Below are 16,991 nucleotides of genomic sequence, written 5' to 3' on the forward strand. Positions count from 1 at the left end.
TGTCTCATTCATATTAAGTATTCAGACCCTTAATTCAGTACTTTGTACCCTAATCCTTTGGCAGCAAGTACAGCTGCAAGTCTTTTTAAGTAAGTCTCTCCAAGTTTTGCACACCTGGAATTGGGCAGATTATTGAATTCTTCCTGACAGATCCTCTCAAGCTTCATCAGATTGGAAACTCATGAAAAATGCGAGAGGACCTTTCTAGAGCCAGTGCTTGGTTTGTCTGTTCTGGGCTCTGAGGTTACAGAGTGCACTGGTGAGAGGTGGAGACAATATAAAAGGAAGAGCTCCAGGTACATCAAGCAGTCATGTTAGTGCATTGAAGAGGAACAGACAAAATGTAAGTATGCTAACTTTATGCATTATCTTCACAACTGAATATATTACAGAGAGACTGTAGTTAAACATAATGTGTAGAAGTCTACTTTCTATTTTATCACTGTTTTGTATTGATAATCTAATCAATAACATGTTTTTGATTTAAGTGAAACACTCCATGATTAAACTTTGGTGTAACCGACATAAAACTGAAAGCCACACTTAAATCTGAACAGTATAAGTAGACTTAAAATGAGAGTGTTAGTGATGGGCAAAAATGAACGAACGAATCTTTTTGAACGAATCTTTTTAGTGTCGAACGTACCGAGTGCTTATGAGTCCTGGACTTTTCCCGCTCATACCGCCCACCCCCACTCACTGTTATCGTGGGGTACTACTCACACTGCCTGCCTGCCCGCTACGGTGGTGCAGTCGCTCAAAACATGAATGAGCACCAATGAATGAGCTGGAATCATTGTCGAGACAGCCTGGCAGCTACCCACTGAACGAGATCAAATGAACCGCTCTCTGTGAAAAGAATCGGCCCGCCCATTACTAGTGAGTGTCTTTCCTTGTTCTCTTCATGTACCCCTAACCATCGACTCCAAAGAGCACTAATGCTTGCTGAGTGTAATTTTATTACTTTTAAAAAACGAATTATTTTGTGTATGATTAGGGCCTGAGCCCAATAGGGCGAAGACCCTATTGTTTTTCGTGTGTTTGTTTCTTTCTTATTATTCTTTCTTTATTAATCCGCCACTTTAACTCTAAATTTGACCCCCTAAACATGCTCAAAAACTCACCAAAGTTGGCACGCACATCAGGTCTGGTGAAAAATTTGATAAAATGTAAAAATTAACCCACAAAGTGCCAAAATGTGCTCGAGAGCGCCACCTATGTATCTAAAACGGCCGCCACGGCCCGTAGGAATGTCGTAGAGAGATCGAACCAAAACTCAATTATTCGTCTCATCAAGCCCTACAAATCATATGCTGACACCCCTGACCTAAATCCAACAGGAAGTCCGCAATCTCAATTTCAAAGTACGACTTTGTGCCAATTTTGGACCTTGAATAAACGCTATCTCCTCCCAGGGCGTTAATGGTATCGGCTTCAAGACCTATCAGCCCAGGTCTGAAAACATCTACATGCCTGTGACAGAAGCCCTTGGACTGCGCCACACTCCAGTTACTTAGTGTTTCTACACATCCGACAGCAGTGCTCAATCCTTACTTTTTTTTCAAGGAGTACATGGTCCTAAATGAAAAAAATCAGGAGCACATATATAACTTTAGGAGCACACTGAAAAATGTTCAAGTAACAGTTTCTTAAAGAAAACAATTCATTACATACACATTTACAATTTATCACATAAATATTTAAACTCTTTGTGTGTGTGTGTGTGTGTGTGTGTGTGTGTGTGTGTGTGTATGTAAATCAAAATTTATGTTGTTTTAAGGGGTGCTCAGTTATGGCAAAAATCATAATCACAATTATTTTTGTTCAATATTGAGATCATGATTATTTAACATGATCACTTTTTGACTGTCATTTTTGCCAGTTGCCGAGGTTGATATATGCACATATTTTTTCCACTTGGCTGAGGAGACTATTACACATGCAACCATATATTGTACTAATGATCAAGAAAGACTATAGCCTATATGAGGGAAGAACTTTAATGCTGAGCTACTGAACTCCAGTCTTCCTAAGTTCTTCCTTCATATATTGTCTTTCTTGATCATAGTATAATCTATGCTTGCATGCATAATAGCCTCCTCAGCCAGCTGGTAAAAATATGTGCATATATCGGCATCGGCAATTGGCCACAATGAGTTGGAAATATCAGCATATCGGATATCGGCAAAAATCTAATGTCATGCATCCCAAGTTAAAAGTCTTTACATTCCTAAAAATAGACTTGATGAAAATTAGGAAATTAATTTGTTTTACACACAAACTCATCAAGGGTTTTCAATTTACTAATTGAAATTCAAGTGAATGGGCACAAAACTTGCATGATTTTTATGACACAGGTGTGAGCAACACAGCCATGTCTCACCCTGCAGAAAATTCTCATCCTCACACAATTGAGATTTGATGTTTCGCCATGACAGAGGAAGTTGCTATGACTTTATTGTAAGTGCTCCAGTCTGCACCAAACTTTACATGGTTGATAAGACTCCCGGCCTGAACGCGTGTACATGACAATATTCCATCAGTGATGCGAACTGGCTGAATAGCGCCCCCTACGAAATTTCAGTAAAGCAGCCCCAACAGCAGGCAAAATAGTGGACAAAGGAAGTGATGTTCATCTCCTTCTTGCACTGTCTGAAAACAGCCCGGGTCTGAAGACATCTACATGCCCGTCACAGAAGCCCTTCGATTGCGCCGCGGCCCGACGTGCACAAGTGTGCGAAGGCCCATTCAACGCTGCTTGCAGCTTTACTTTTAGTTTATATTTTTAACCCACAATGTCTGTAAAACCTTTCTGTCTTTTATCGCAAAACTGAAAGGTTGAGTGGAAGGCAGTGGTTGACAGTAAAAGGATGCTAAACTAAACATAATGTAAATCTCTTCTCTTTTAACCTCTTGGAGTGAAAATTTGATTTCATAACAGTCAAACAAGTTCAGATAAAAAGCAAGAGCAGGCTTGTTGTCATTTTAATTGAGAGAGAGTAGGTACTGCTTCCAAATGAATGATGGGTTTATACGGCTCATGATAAAACTTTACTGCCTACATGTAGCATTGAAGTGTTTGTTGCTGGAAGCACCAAAGTCCAAAGCTGCCTTTGTGACCAACTTTTACAATGTTTAGGCCTATAGTAAGACCCAAAACTGAGAAAAGAGAGCAGTTACAAAACAAACATGATAAGCTGTCTTTTGTTTGCATTGTGGTTTGTAGCTTTCCACCCACATCTGTTGGACTCCTGAACCTTTAACCGTCTAACATTTATGGCCCAGATGTAAAATGGATTGTGATTTCAGAGGAATCAAAACTACACACAATGCCTGCATTAGTTTCTGATTTGAGTTTGCCATAATCCGTTTCATTCAAGATTCAAGATTCAAGAAGTTTATTATCATATGCACGGTAAGCACAGATGGTTATACCGCACAATGAAATTCTTGCTTTGCTAGTCCACCCTTTCACTTAAAAAATGTAATTAAAATTATATTTTAAAATTAAAATCACAAACAAAGTATATAAGTTATATATAAGTTACATGTAAAGCACAGTATTGTGCGAAAAAGAAATGATCCTGATGTGACAGCAGGTCATAAAAATAAACTATGCATTATTGCTTATTTTGCAAATAACGGTGTAGAAAAATGTTCATAAGGTGCACTATGTATGCTGTCTTCACTAAAAGTTGTTGCCAGCAACATACTTTTCAGCTATACAGCCAGCTTAACATTATATTCTCCAGCATTGCATCAAGGATCAGCAAGGATCAGACAGGTTGATATGTTTGGCAGGATTTAATTGAGGAAAATATGTAATATGTAAGACTGAAAAAGAACACAAAATACAAGCAAGTAAGTACCTTTTTAAGTACTACATAATATCTCTAGTACACCAATAGAGAAAAGATTACTGACATAAACCTATGTGAACAGGTGCTTAAAAATATGTCAATATGTGTAATAAAGGATGAAAATACAACAGTAAATGTCATTGACAAGAGCACCAATGCTTTAACTGCCAAACACTAATACATCCATGTAGTTAATAATAACTACAATAAAGTAACCAACATCAAAAATACTGCACTTAAACCTGAGAAATAGTAACATAACATGTCAATATAACCTTCCCTCACTTCCTTTTCAAAGCAGCTATTGGGAATCAACACTAGGTGGTACTAAAGAACATACAAAAGAAACAAATACACAGATTCCAAGATTTTAGTTGAAGTTTTTAACCCACATTGTCTGTAAATCCTTTCTGTCTTTTATCACAAAACTGAAAGGTTTTTGAGTTGGTGATCCTGATGTGACAGGAGGTCATAAAAAATATTATTAAAATATTAATTATTGCAAATAACAGTGTGAATACTGGTCATAAAAATGACCACTTCCTTTCCTTCAGTTGCATGTTATTGATCTTAACTGTCTCAAATAATGTCAAGCAGTATTGACTGATTAAAGCATTATAATTATTTATTTACCTTTCAGTTGCTGTTCTTAGACATGGATGACTTTGTTTGTAACAAATTGACTGAATGGGGTCTCAGTGAGTGGATAGATCGATTTAAAGGTAAAGTATAACCCTGCTTCTTCGGTATGAGCTACCAATACTGAAAAATCAAAATACCTACTACAGACAGAAAATACTGCAAAATTGTTCTGCTGTACACAACTGACATATTAAGTTAGCACAATGAGGGTCTCAGTGCAAGCAGCACTGAAATCAAGGTTTGAATGTGACTGAAAATGAAGTTAAAATAATGACAGAAATATAACATAACCACACTAGTAGCTCTGATAGGCTCTATTTCCATCAAAAATGTAAAATGAATATCTGTGGTCACACATATTTCACTCCTAATGAAATATATATCTGTATGATTAAGATTCAACTGAATATTTTTAATTACAGATGAAGAAATTGACAAGGAAATTCTTCTTCACTGTCTTGATGATCAAGAAATTGCTAACTTGATTCCAAAAACGGGACCAAGGTCAAAATTCAAGAAGAGACTCAAGTTGTTGAGGGTAATGTTCTGCACTGTGAAAATACTTTACACAAATGTATTTGGTCTCATAATTCTCACTAGTGAAGATACACGGTATTACAATGTACAGGAGGAGGGAACTGTGTTAAAAGTTTTGATGATGTGTACATATAGATTTAAAATATCTCACTGACAATCATTGCATTCATTAGAAATTTATGAACGCTCTTTACAATTATGGATTTTAAACTAGTTTCCTTTGTCACCAGGCAGAGCAAAACACAACGAATCTGGAAACAGACAGTGATTCTACTCAAGTAAGTTGAGTATAGTGTTGTGATTTTTATTTCGCTGTCCAGTTTTACAGTTTCATACAATTATGTATCATATGCCATTTACTGTATTATGATAATACACATTCTATTTTAAATATCAACAGGAGCATGAAGAAGCAGCTGACTCTGATCAGGTAAAGATGACAATGAATTTCATAAGAATCTAATCAGGGAATGTGCCTCTCTTCTTCATGCATATGCATTTAAGGCACTGAGGTATCATACAACAAAGTCATCCTCAAAGAATTGTTTATTTGGATCACAATGGCATCATTTGTTAACACTTTTTGTGGGGTGTTCGTGCCAGATTAGATGCAAACATAACTGCAAATCTCAGTATGTGAATTGTAAAGATGTGTTTTCATGTTCATCTGCAGGTTTTGCCCTCCACCAGTAACACAACTGATAATGGTGAGAGACACAGTATCTAATTAAATACCTGTTGTGTTCATTGATGTTTTCAATGGATGCCTGAAAGGCAGTAATATTTTGCTTTACCGAACAACAATACTGAAACCAAGTTTTAATAATCGAGAGGAACATGTAACAAACTCTTTCTGGTTTCTGTTTCAATATAAAAAATCTAATTAGGGAAGAGAAAGATGGCCCCTCAGTGTGAGTCAAGCAAATGGCAATCACCAGCTAAACGGCGTTGTGACACTGCACTGGGAACATACTCAGGTATTTATATGTCTTGCTAAACAATGGCAACTTACTTTAAGTTAAAAATCTTAACGTATTGAAATTTCCTAGAGGCCTATAGCACATTTCATTTGCTATACTTTGTCTTATCTATGTTACACATACATACATTACAGTAGTTACACATGTATAGTATATATATCTCAGAAGTTCTATATTCAAGCAAATGTCATGACAATGACATTTAAACCCAGCTACCCTTTTATTCTTTGGTAAGTGGCCTTGGTATAAACCTGATGATACACTCTTAGGGACCCTAAATTGTACTACATGTTCTTTTCCTTCATTTTTGTATATCAAGACACCTCACTGTTCATTACCACTCAATGGATACACTGGTGCATGATTCCTGCTCACTTAATCTTATTTTTCTCTGACAGAACGCATCATATTGTCTGATGTGAAAAACATCATGACATGTGTTCACAATAGACTATGTAAAGAAGACAACACAAGGCTCAACGCTTTCCTGAAGTAAGAATTAAATAAGTTTTCCATATTCTATGTTGTATGGGCCTGGTTCCACCGCTGGCCAGGTCTCATTCAGCTTTGGTCTGTCTTGGAAACTTTTCACATCCTTTCTCAATCACAGACTCATCTTAAATCAACAGAAGACAAAATATATGGTTTTCAAGCTGTCATTCACCCTTTAAATATAACTGTCATGTTATGGCTTGCAATGTGGACCCAAACGCAGACACAGACTAGAGTGGACATGAAAGAATAATGGCTTTATTGCCAGGGAAGTGGGGAATGGAGATGGATGGAGTGGGGGTGAAGCAGGCTGAGGCAGAGGACTGGAGGGCTGAGATGAGTGAGGGACAATGGCAAGGGCTTGCAGAAGGGAGCAGGTGGTAGTGGGTTGGAGAGCAGGCAAGCAGGCAGGCAGATGAGTTGTGGTCCAGGAGCACTTGAGAGAGAAACAGCAGTTAGCAATGATACCAAACTTAGAAATATCACTGTAAACAAGTGAGAGGCCTGAAGCGTAAGCTACCACTGGAGTAGATACAACTATCTGGTGATGAGTGGGTGAAGAGCTTGGGTGGATATACTGCAAGCTGATGAACTGATGAGAGGCAGGTGAGCAGACTGGGAGAGGTGATGAGCTGATTGCAGACAGGAGTGTAGAGCTGGGAGCCAGGAGAGCCACGCCCAGGCCCACACACACAGGGTGCATCCCAAGTCTCTTAAATTGCATCCACGTTTCCCTCACTTGCGACTTTTCCTTGCGTCTTAGTCCCTCCCATCGTGGATGCAAGGAGAGGCGCAAGGAAACCAAGCGAGGAGCGAGGAGCGAGGAGCCATAAAATAAGAGACTTGAGATGTACCCACAGTAAGATCAAGACCCCTGCTTAGACAGTTTCTATTGGTCAATGACACAAATCAATGGGTACGTCTCAAGTCTCTTATTTTATGTCTCCTCGCTCCTCGCTCCTCGCCTGAACCGGAAGTTGTTCCTGATGCGCCATTTTGACGAGCGTCCAGAGTCTCTTATTTTGCTCGAAGGAGCGAGGAGCGAGGAGGGATCACTGAGGAGCGAGGAGCAAGGAAACATGAGAGCAGACTTCACGGAAGTCTTTTACCGGCCGACACGCCCCCTTATTGGATATCAGTTATTGATTGGACGCTGCAGCTGATCTGACTGATCTGATACATCACTGCAGTTTCATACCGAGATGGAGACAGATTACAGATTAAATTTAAGTGTATCATTTCCAAGTTTTATGTTTATTTATATATTCATCATATAGTTAAAAATCTTTTAATTGTCGGTCTGATCAACAAAAGCACCATAAACAATTTTCTTCATTTATTAGAAAGATTTTTTTTCATGATGTTATTTCCTCCATTAAACGGTTTCTTGCTGACAGACAGACTCTTCCTGACTTTAACTTTATCCATAATAACATTAAAGACATTTATATTTATATTGTCATTTCCATTCAGTCACATGTGAGGCTGAAAATTCCTGAGTGTCGGGTTTGATATGAGTTACATCATTTCCATTTGCCCTGAAACATTTAGCCAAATACATATTTTCCAGTGTTCAGAAGACACTCTGATCATATTCTGGGTTATTGAATGATGAATTCACTATCAGGATTATCAAAAAATACAGATGGAAATGATCAATAAATAGTATAAAAGCATTCTGCAAGTAGAAATGGTTTCTACAGCTGTTAAAGTCGACTGACAGCTGATCCAGCTGTGATCAGCTGTCGCCGTCATCAGAAACGGACGTCGCTTCACATGACGCTTCAGAGGAGAGCACGTCTCATGTCTCTTAAAACAAATTTCCTCGTTTCCTCTCTCCTCGCTTGGTTTCCAAGACGCAAGTGAGGGAAACGTGGATGCAATTTAAGAGACTTGGGATGCACCCAGAGTGTCAAAGTGTACTGAAGCTGAATTCGGTGTGAAAGCACTGCAAGGATTGAAGAAGAAAATGAAAATGATGTCACCCTTGAGATTACTGCTGAATAGAAAAGCTTATATGTGTCATTCTGAAGGGCACATAGTCAAACGACGTATTTGGTCGTTTAATTTGGAGAACTTGTTGAAAATGTCACTTCGGATCTGTTTAATGCTGGTTTGGTCATTGCCTGTCTAGCCACATGTTTGTATATTTTCCAAATTAATGTCTTATCCCATATTTAAACTCTTGTACAACAGGGTCAAAATCCGTGATTTGGAGACAGACAAGAGGGAGCTGATTGGTGTCTTTGGTAAAACTGGGGCTGGAAAGAGCTCCTTGATAAACGCCATCATCGAGGAGAAGAACCTTTTGCCCTCTGGAAGTGTCAGTGCATGTACCACAGTCATGATTAAGGTGGAGGCTAATATGCACAACCAAAAGTATGAGGCTGACATTGAGTTCATTACAAAAGAGGTAAATTGAGCTAAATATGTTCACATGCAGCTAGTTAAAAATGTATGTTGCTGGTTACATTACATGTTATTTAATTGAATTGAATATGTAATTAATGTCAATATAATTTCTTTTTTTAGGAGTGGAAAGATGAGTTGTGGTCCTCCTTTCTTGGGAATAATGCAGATAAGGAATGGGAAGATGATGATGATTATCGTGACATTGTTGAAAAGCTGTCAGCACTATATGGAGAAGAATGGAAAAACAAATCCCCTGAAAGCCTCATGGAAAACAAATATTTCAGAGAAATCCCAGAATTTCTCAACTCCAAGAGGAAGATTTTGACATGTGAATCAGTGAGTGATTTATTTAAAGCAGTGCAAGTTACTTAAAAACAGTAAACTTGATTAATATGTCCTCAATAATTACAGACCCATATCAAATTGACCCTTCATAGGAAAATCATTAAGAAAATTGTCAATTAAATTAATTTAAATAACTGCTTTGTACCTACATGTTTATTAAGGTCCTGAATGACATTGGCATGAACACAGAGTCAGATAATTAATATACTTGTGTAATTAAATCTCAATCCTGCTTTTGATCCGATTGATCACTCTTTGTTGAGATTTCTGGTAATGTTCTGAACTGGTTCAAATATGTAACCTTTATTTAATGGGGAATCTCATTGAGATCAAAATCTCTTTTGTGAGAGAGACCTGAGTCAGCAGAGAGAGAAAGAAAACAAGCATAACCAGGCATAGCAAAAGGGTAATATGGACATACAACACACAGACAAACCAATAAGACAAACAAAAGCACCTACAGCATCAGAAAGATCAGGCATCACTAAATAGACTTGAGGTTAAAAAGTTTAAAATGGGTTAGTGGAATGAGACACTCGAGTTTTAAAATCTTCTGTAATTCATTCTGTTTCTATGGTGCAAAGAAGTGGAAGGTGGTCTTCCCAAGTCTAGTATTTACTGGAAGGGTAACTAGAGTTAAACAGTCCTGAGATCTGGTCTGGTGAGCAGTTGTTTTGAATTTGAGAAGAGAAATTATATACTTAGGCAGCTTTTGCAGGAGATATTTATAAATAAAAATGATATTCAGGACAGGAACAAGTTTATTTCCAATGAGAGCCTTACTTCCAAACAAGTCAGCATAACCTGTGAAGTACCACAAAGATCAGTGCTCGGCCCCATTCGGGATATCCATGGTCCCTTTTTACAAAAACAAAAGATCAATTTCTATACTTACACTGAAAGTACTCAAACCTACATTCCTGAGTCACTGGCTGGCTGTGTCACATTGACCCACTTTGTCAGTGCGTTGACAAATTAATGGCTGGATGCACCAGAATTATCTCTTGCTGATAAAAGTTAAAACTGAGGTGATTGTCTTTGGTGCCCTTAATGAAAGACATAAAATTCTTGCAAACGTTGACTCTTTATCTTTAAAAATGTGAGAGGTCAGATGTTTTGGTGTTGTGTTGGACTCTGATCTGAATTTTAGCAGTCATATTAAATCAATTATAGGGTTACTCTTTCATCATCTGAAAAATGTTGCTAGTGTAACAGGAATCATACCCAAACAGGATCCCGAAAAGCTGATCCATGCATTCATCTCGAGCAGGTCAGGACTACCCAAAAAAGCATCTACAGTATGCAAATAAAAGCAGCTACCAGAGTTTTATTAAAAAGAAAAAAGAAAAACTGTTTGCACCAGTTAACAGTTATTTGCTAGTCCCAATTAATTTTAAAATACTACTTGTGTACAAATCACTTATGGGGCTCGGACACAGAAGCTGCATTATGCTACTATGATACACTTCTACAGTACATATACATACAGTATATTGCAATGAATATATCTCAGATATCTTAGGCACTGTCCAAAGCTGACAATGTTTAATGTTTTATATCTATTGCAGGCCAAAGAGCTATCTGCAAAATTTGTCAAATATACAAGAAGTGACTCGAAGGAGGGAGCAGGTAAAGAAGTAAAGAGGTGGTACTGGCCACTGGTGAAGTGTGTGACTGTCAAGGTGCCTAATAATGAACTTCTTCAGCATGTCACACTTGTGGATCTTCCTGGAAACGGGGACCGAAACAAGAGCAGAGATAAAATGTGGAAAGGGGTAATTTATTCATATGAACTCCTGTTTCATGTTTTACTGTTTTTATCTGCAACATTACAAAACACTGATTAAAAGTATGATGAATTATTCATGATTGACATTCAGATTGTTGGGAGTTGCTCTGCTGTGTGGATTGTGACTGACATTAATCGAGCAGCAGCAGAAAAAGAACCCTGGGAGATCCTGGAAAGTGCCTGTAACCTCATGGGAAATGGTGGCGAGTGTCAGCAAATTCACTTCATCTGCACAAAGTCTGATCTTATTGAAGATATGGATCATCCGTAAGTGATTTAAGATGCCAAAAGTAGTATATATATTAAGAATATAACATCCAAATGCCATTTGTGTGACGTGTGTGACGGCCAGGAGCACAAGCAAATGTACACACAGTATAATGTTGTCACGGCACACACAACCTTAGTCTGTAATTCTTTCTTTTCCTGGATAGATCATCAACTATTATATTGTTGTTGCCTGTACGTGTTTTCCTAATGTGTTTCAAATATTGTAGGAGATGCCACTGAATACAAACTTTTTTTATAGTTCAGCAACTGATGTGCGTGCACTCATATTGAAAAGAAACATGCAAGCCAAGGAAGAAGTCAGCAAAGAATTCAGAAAAAACGCCCAAATTAAGGTGAGTTAAATAGAATGACAGAAAGTCAAACACAGAGAGTGTCTCCAACTGCAAGCTAGCCTTACAATCAACTTTATTTTTCAGAAACACTTCAGTGATGACTGTTTGAAAGTGTTCACAGTGAGCTCCAAAGAGTTTCTAAAAGAAAAATGTCTAAGGCCAGATGACACTGGTAGGTGAAGTCTCCATACACGAACACTTTGGATAACAGAAAATGTATCAAATACATGTTTGTTTTATTTTACTTTAACCATTTTAATTCAAACAAGAATGGCTGATTTTATTTGATCATAAAATGTGTATAGTAGTATTGATCTATAAAATTAAATGTGTGAGATGCGAACTTTCCAATTTGTTACAGAAATACCCAAACTTCAGGAATTTCTACAAGACCTCAATGACTGTCACTCAGAGACATTGAACTATGTGTCTGGAGCTTATGGGATTCTCTCTCTGATTCAAGGGGCCAGACGTAGAGAAGTGGTAAGATCAAGCAATACAAGACTTTAATTGTCATTATTTCAGAAAATAATTATATAGCAAATAAGTGAGCTCAAGAAAATGTGCTCAGATTCACTATAAACATGATAAAGTCATATGACAGACTTCTTAAATCTATGTGGAGTAACTATGTTTTGATGCCAATTAAACACCGAATCCCTGAATTTTGCTTGCTGCAGAGAGGCTACATAACCACAGTAATTAGACGGTGGTCATCCTCAGAAACATATCATACATAAAAAAGAAATAACACATACTGTCTTAAACAGTAAATATAGTTTCATTCCTTTTAATACTGAAATTTTTGTGCTTGATTCAGGGTCGCCAAAAAGCGGATGTGTGCTCAGACATTGAAGAAAAGATGAGACAGGAACTTGATAAAATCAGGAAACCCATGGAAGAGGCTTGTAAGGCTTTCGTAAAATGCCTTTGTGACGGGGTTGAAATATCAAGAAGTTCATGTGAAAAACTCTTGAAGTTCTTACGTCCACATGTATGTATCTGAAATATAATTACATGAAAATAACACATTTTTCACCTCATTTAAATATATTAACTGTCTTAAAAGTGTTTCTGTTGTTTCTGTTTTGTTTCAGAGGGTATCAGGTCGTGGTTTTCACAGAACTCTGAAGTGTGTAGTTGAGAACAATGGCGCCTACAAACCAAAAAAAGGGAAGGAAATAAATGTCAATGCGAAGTTAGCGTCATGCCTGACTGACAGCATTGATGAGAAATTCAGGAAAACCTTCCCGTAAGAAAAGACATAATGAGGACATAAAACCCTTTGTGGGCTTATTGTAGAAACTATAGAGGATGTTTACATTTTAAAAATACTAACTTATGTAATATTATAATATATACAAATTCTATTATTAAGTTAAAGTTTCATGTGTATAACAGTTTAACTCAACATGTTTCAGAAATGAAGGAAATTGTGGACCATTCAACGGGGTCATCAATGCATTTTCACTTGACACAGAGAAGCTGATTCACAAGTACAAAGATGTCAAACTGCAGCTGATATTTCTCAAGACAGAGGTAAAACATGAGAAGAGTACCATCTTATCTCAGCTGTTAACAAATACAGTTCAATGCAGATAAAAACTAATTTTATTTTAGTTGTTTAAAACTGGAGATGCCTTTTGGAAAATTAACTGCTGCTCCAAAGCCGACTCTGCACGTCGACTTTCGATTTAGCACTCCTAGATGAACAGAAAAAGATGAGTTTTCTTTGTATTATCTATCTGTTATGTTCTCTCTATTAGGAGGGAAAAATTAAGACAAAACTCCACAAAATCATCCGGGATGGTAAGAAAAAAATCTACAACAGTCTGACAGAGACAATAGAGGAAATCATGCAAGAATGCTACACAAGTAAGAAAGAAGATCATGACATACATAACCTGACACTATTATAGAATCATGCAGAAAAATTAACAATTTTCTTTTTCATTGTAGAAGCAGCAAAATTTAGTGGACAAGACACGCTGAAAAACATGAGGGACACTGTTGAGAGGCACGTGTATGATTCAAAGAACACCATGTTTGAGCAGGCTAAAGATGCTATGTTGGCCCGGATGAGAAGACTCAAGGTGTGTCAGATTGTATAATACAAAATATGGTGATAAGAGTTAACAGTAATATTTATTTTTACTAACAGACAGAAACATACAAATATCTATGTAGCTATTTTATGACCATTTTGCCCAGTCTGAGCAGCCCTCTGAACTCACATTTAAATAGTTAGATTTCATATGATTCAATACATTTTGCATAGAGAAAACAATACTTGGCTGTCTGACAAAGATTATGATGCTGAATTAGGAGTTCATCTTGAAGATACTGGAGGAAACTATGCAGAAATCAATTGACCTGTCACTCAAGACAGATGACTTCTCAATCCCAGGTAAAGGGAACATATCAAAATGAGAATTGTTTTAAAGTAAATCAACAAATTTCCAATAATGGGATTAATAATACATTTGTTTTATACAATGCCTTTTTGCTGGTTTTTGTTTTTGTTTTTTTAGATTTTACAACAGAGCTTGATATGGTGAGGCTATACCACAATGATTTGATGGGCAGCCCAGATGAAGAAACATCAGTAATTTGGTAAAACTTGTTAAAATGCTGTTTTCAAAGGACCTGCATTATGAGCTTTTCTTGTTATGAATAATGTTAACAATGTTTTTAATTAAAGCATCACAGATCCACCCGGCCCAACAGCTGCAGTACAACTGTAAGAGCTGAGATAATTGTGTGCAGGTATGTTACAGTGAAACCAATGATCCAATGTGCTCCTCACTACTCACAGTCCTCTCTTAATGTATAAATTCTTTCTAAGAAAGATGTTTAGTAATGGATGACGTGACAGCCAAACCTTGCTGTTTATCTTGTTGTAGGTTTCCTTGGTGGAGAAAAACCTGATCACCCACTGAAGGTTCCTGTGGACACGCTGATGGACGACATGAGGCCTCTGGATTTGCTCTCAACCATTTTTAGCAAGTTATTATCCCTTTTTTCTTTGAATGTTGTTTTGATGTGATTATTTTAATTGTTTACTTAATAGTTTGAATAGCATGCAGAGACTTCTTATTTTCTTGGAAATGTGACCAGAGGGAGATGACATGCAACAAAGGTCTTTTGTCAGATTTAAACCAGGGACGCTGCGATTTACATTGTACGTGTCTTAGCTGTAAGACCACTATGAGTCTCCAGAGACATTTTGTTTTTAAGCTTTGCCTGTTGTTGAATATATTTTCATATTTTTGTCCATGGTTTTATATCATGAGTTTAGTGTTGAGTGATCAGAATGAAAGCACTATGATTTCAATGATTTGATGGATGTATAAATTGAACCTTGAACCTTGAATACAGTGCATACTGTAGGTTGGATTTGACATTGACTTTTTTCAAAGACTGTTCTTCGTGTTGTGTTCAACAATACTAATGATTTCTATGTGTCTTCATATATGAAAAATAGAGAAAAAAGTGGCCTCTTACTTATTCAGTTATTTACTATTTTTTCATTGTTTTTCATACTTTAACATAAAAGTCTGTCTGCACTGATTCTAACTAATATTTGAAATGGTGTACTTTCCAATAAATTAATTCACTTTTGAGTGACAATGCTTCATGTTTGCTATAGAGAGCATTTCTAGATTCTCCTCTAACACCAGTTTTGATTGTAAGATTGAATACTGTACACGGTTTTACTTTTTGTATCGCAAAACAACAGAATCTGATGAATGGTCATTTTTTTCTGGAAAATTTATATAAACCTGTGTTCTATACAAATCTGAAAAATTAGCTAATGAAAAAAATAAAAAGACATACTGTGAGAATCATTCTGCTGCGTGACTTTATTTTAAGATGTCACCACAGTTGACATTTTAACCAACATTCTCTTAACCTTAATTTTAAAGAACAGTCTTTATACAGGAAATAATGAGTGATTGACACTTTTTAATCAGGTGTGACTTAAACACAAATAAAAATGATGATTAATTAATTCATTTAAAGTTGCAATACATTGAGGAATATTCACATTCCTCGAGATACTGGCCGAGGAGGTGGAGTTGCAGCCATCATCAACTCAAGCCTAATTATCAGATGCACTTAAATGCACACACGGCTGGGGCAGCTACCAAAACAAAGAACAGAGATCTTTGATGCTCTGATAACAACACACACAGAGAAAGTGTGACGTCATTCACTGCTCAGGTTGCCATTACTCCACTATATCCTTACACAGCAAATAGTTGTTTGCTGACATACAGGGAAGCTCTATGTCATTTATTGGATCTTTAAGCAAATCCACATTTTAATAGTGAGGAGTGTGGACAGTAGCGAAGGCCTTTTTACAGTGTGACCAGCCCACTCTTCAACCTCATAAGACCTCAAATCTGTTCTCTCATTCAAATATATCTTCAGAGATAAGCTGACAATTTGACTATAAAAGTGAGGTCAAGTTCAAAGAAATGTCTTTCTTCCTTCTGCTTTGAGTGAACTGCTTTTCACATCTTGGCACTGAGTTTGTATACAGATGTTTAGTGTGAAGTCTGTCTGCACTGATTCTAACTGAATAAATGTATTTGATATGGTATACTTTGAAATAAACTTCAAGGGGTCACATTTGAGTCATTAGTGGATTATTTTTAGTAACATTCAACACAACTATTATGTAACTTCTTTACAACTCTTAAACACTTTTTTCCTGGATTTCTTTTATTCCCTATTAACATTGTTACCCATAGGTATTTAAGAATGTCTTCATATTTAAAAAGTTCATTCCCACTTTAAGTTTACTATTGATGCTGCTTCTGGCCTGGAATCTGAACTGATGGTTATTAGCAACATAATTATTAATGCATTAATAAAGTTGGCCAAAACAGAAAGCATGGACTGGGCCAGTGAGCTGTGGCAGGAAACAGCATCAGCAGAGTGATATATAAAGATATAAAGTGTTATACAGTGGGTTCAGAGAGTATTCAGACTTCACTTTTTGCACACTTTATTGGGCTTTAGATTTCATTTTAAATGGATAACATTGCCATATTTGTCCATCAATTTACACCATCTTCCTGGATATGGAGACTGTAACAAGGGCAGAGATGAAATGTGGAAAGAGATAATTATTTATTTAAACTAATGTTGTAGTTTATTACTGTGCTACCAAAAAACTGTAACATCATGTCATTACAAAGCACCGATAAATAATTATTCATTATACGCTTTCAGCTTGTTGCAAGTTGTTCAACTGTGTGGATCATAACAGAAATGAATCGAGCAACAGATGAAAAAGAAGCCT

At 36.8% G+C, this 16,991-nt stretch overlaps 1 protein-coding gene across 2 annotated transcripts; it reads left to right on the forward strand.

The window, feature by feature from the left end:
* The first annotated feature begins 272 nt into the window (after positions 1 to 272).
* On the forward strand, positions 273 to 15,525 carry LOC137167915 (nuclear GTPase SLIP-GC-like). 2 transcript variants are annotated; one of them, XM_067570264.1, is made up of 24 exons: positions 273 to 343; positions 4,501 to 4,582; positions 4,925 to 5,040; positions 5,270 to 5,317; positions 5,440 to 5,469; positions 5,713 to 5,746; positions 5,927 to 6,016; positions 6,418 to 6,511; positions 8,708 to 8,924; positions 9,044 to 9,259; positions 10,837 to 11,043; positions 11,149 to 11,324; positions 11,587 to 11,680; positions 11,765 to 11,852; positions 12,042 to 12,163; positions 12,501 to 12,674; positions 12,778 to 12,932; positions 13,102 to 13,219; positions 13,447 to 13,555; positions 13,640 to 13,773; positions 14,006 to 14,087; positions 14,212 to 14,293; positions 14,382 to 14,446; positions 14,584 to 15,525. In XM_067570264.1, exons 2-23 carry the CDS (start codon positions 4,516 to 4,518, stop codon positions 14,422 to 14,424), a joined length of 2,496 nt encoding a protein of 831 aa, XP_067426365.1. In that variant the 5' UTR covers positions 273 to 343; positions 4,501 to 4,515; the 3' UTR covers positions 14,425 to 14,446; positions 14,584 to 15,525. The 2 variants fall into 2 exon arrangements, with proteins under 2 accessions (XP_067426365.1, XP_067426364.1); XM_067570263.1 differs by lacking the exon at positions 273 to 343 and adding an exon at positions 748 to 879.
* The last annotated feature ends 1,466 nt before the right edge of the window (positions 15,526 to 16,991 follow it).

This window comes from Thunnus thynnus, chromosome 17 (genome assembly GCF_963924715.1).
Source record: "Thunnus thynnus chromosome 17, fThuThy2.1, whole genome shotgun sequence".
NCBI lineage: Eukaryota > Metazoa > Chordata > Actinopteri > Scombriformes > Scombridae > Thunnus > Thunnus thynnus.

Coding starts and splice junctions, on each gene's coding strand:
- LOC137167915 (XM_067570264.1), top strand. CDS start 4,516: ATGGATGACTTTGTTTGTAACAAATTGACTGAATGGGGTCTCAGTGAG. Junction 4,583..4,924: donor GTGGATAGATCGATTTAAAG/GTAAAGTATAAC, acceptor TTTTAATTACAG/ATGAAGAAATTGACAAGGAA. Junction 12,164..12,500: donor GGGCCAGACGTAGAGAAGTG/GTAAGATCAAGC, acceptor TGCTTGATTCAG/GGTCGCCAAAAAGCGGATGT.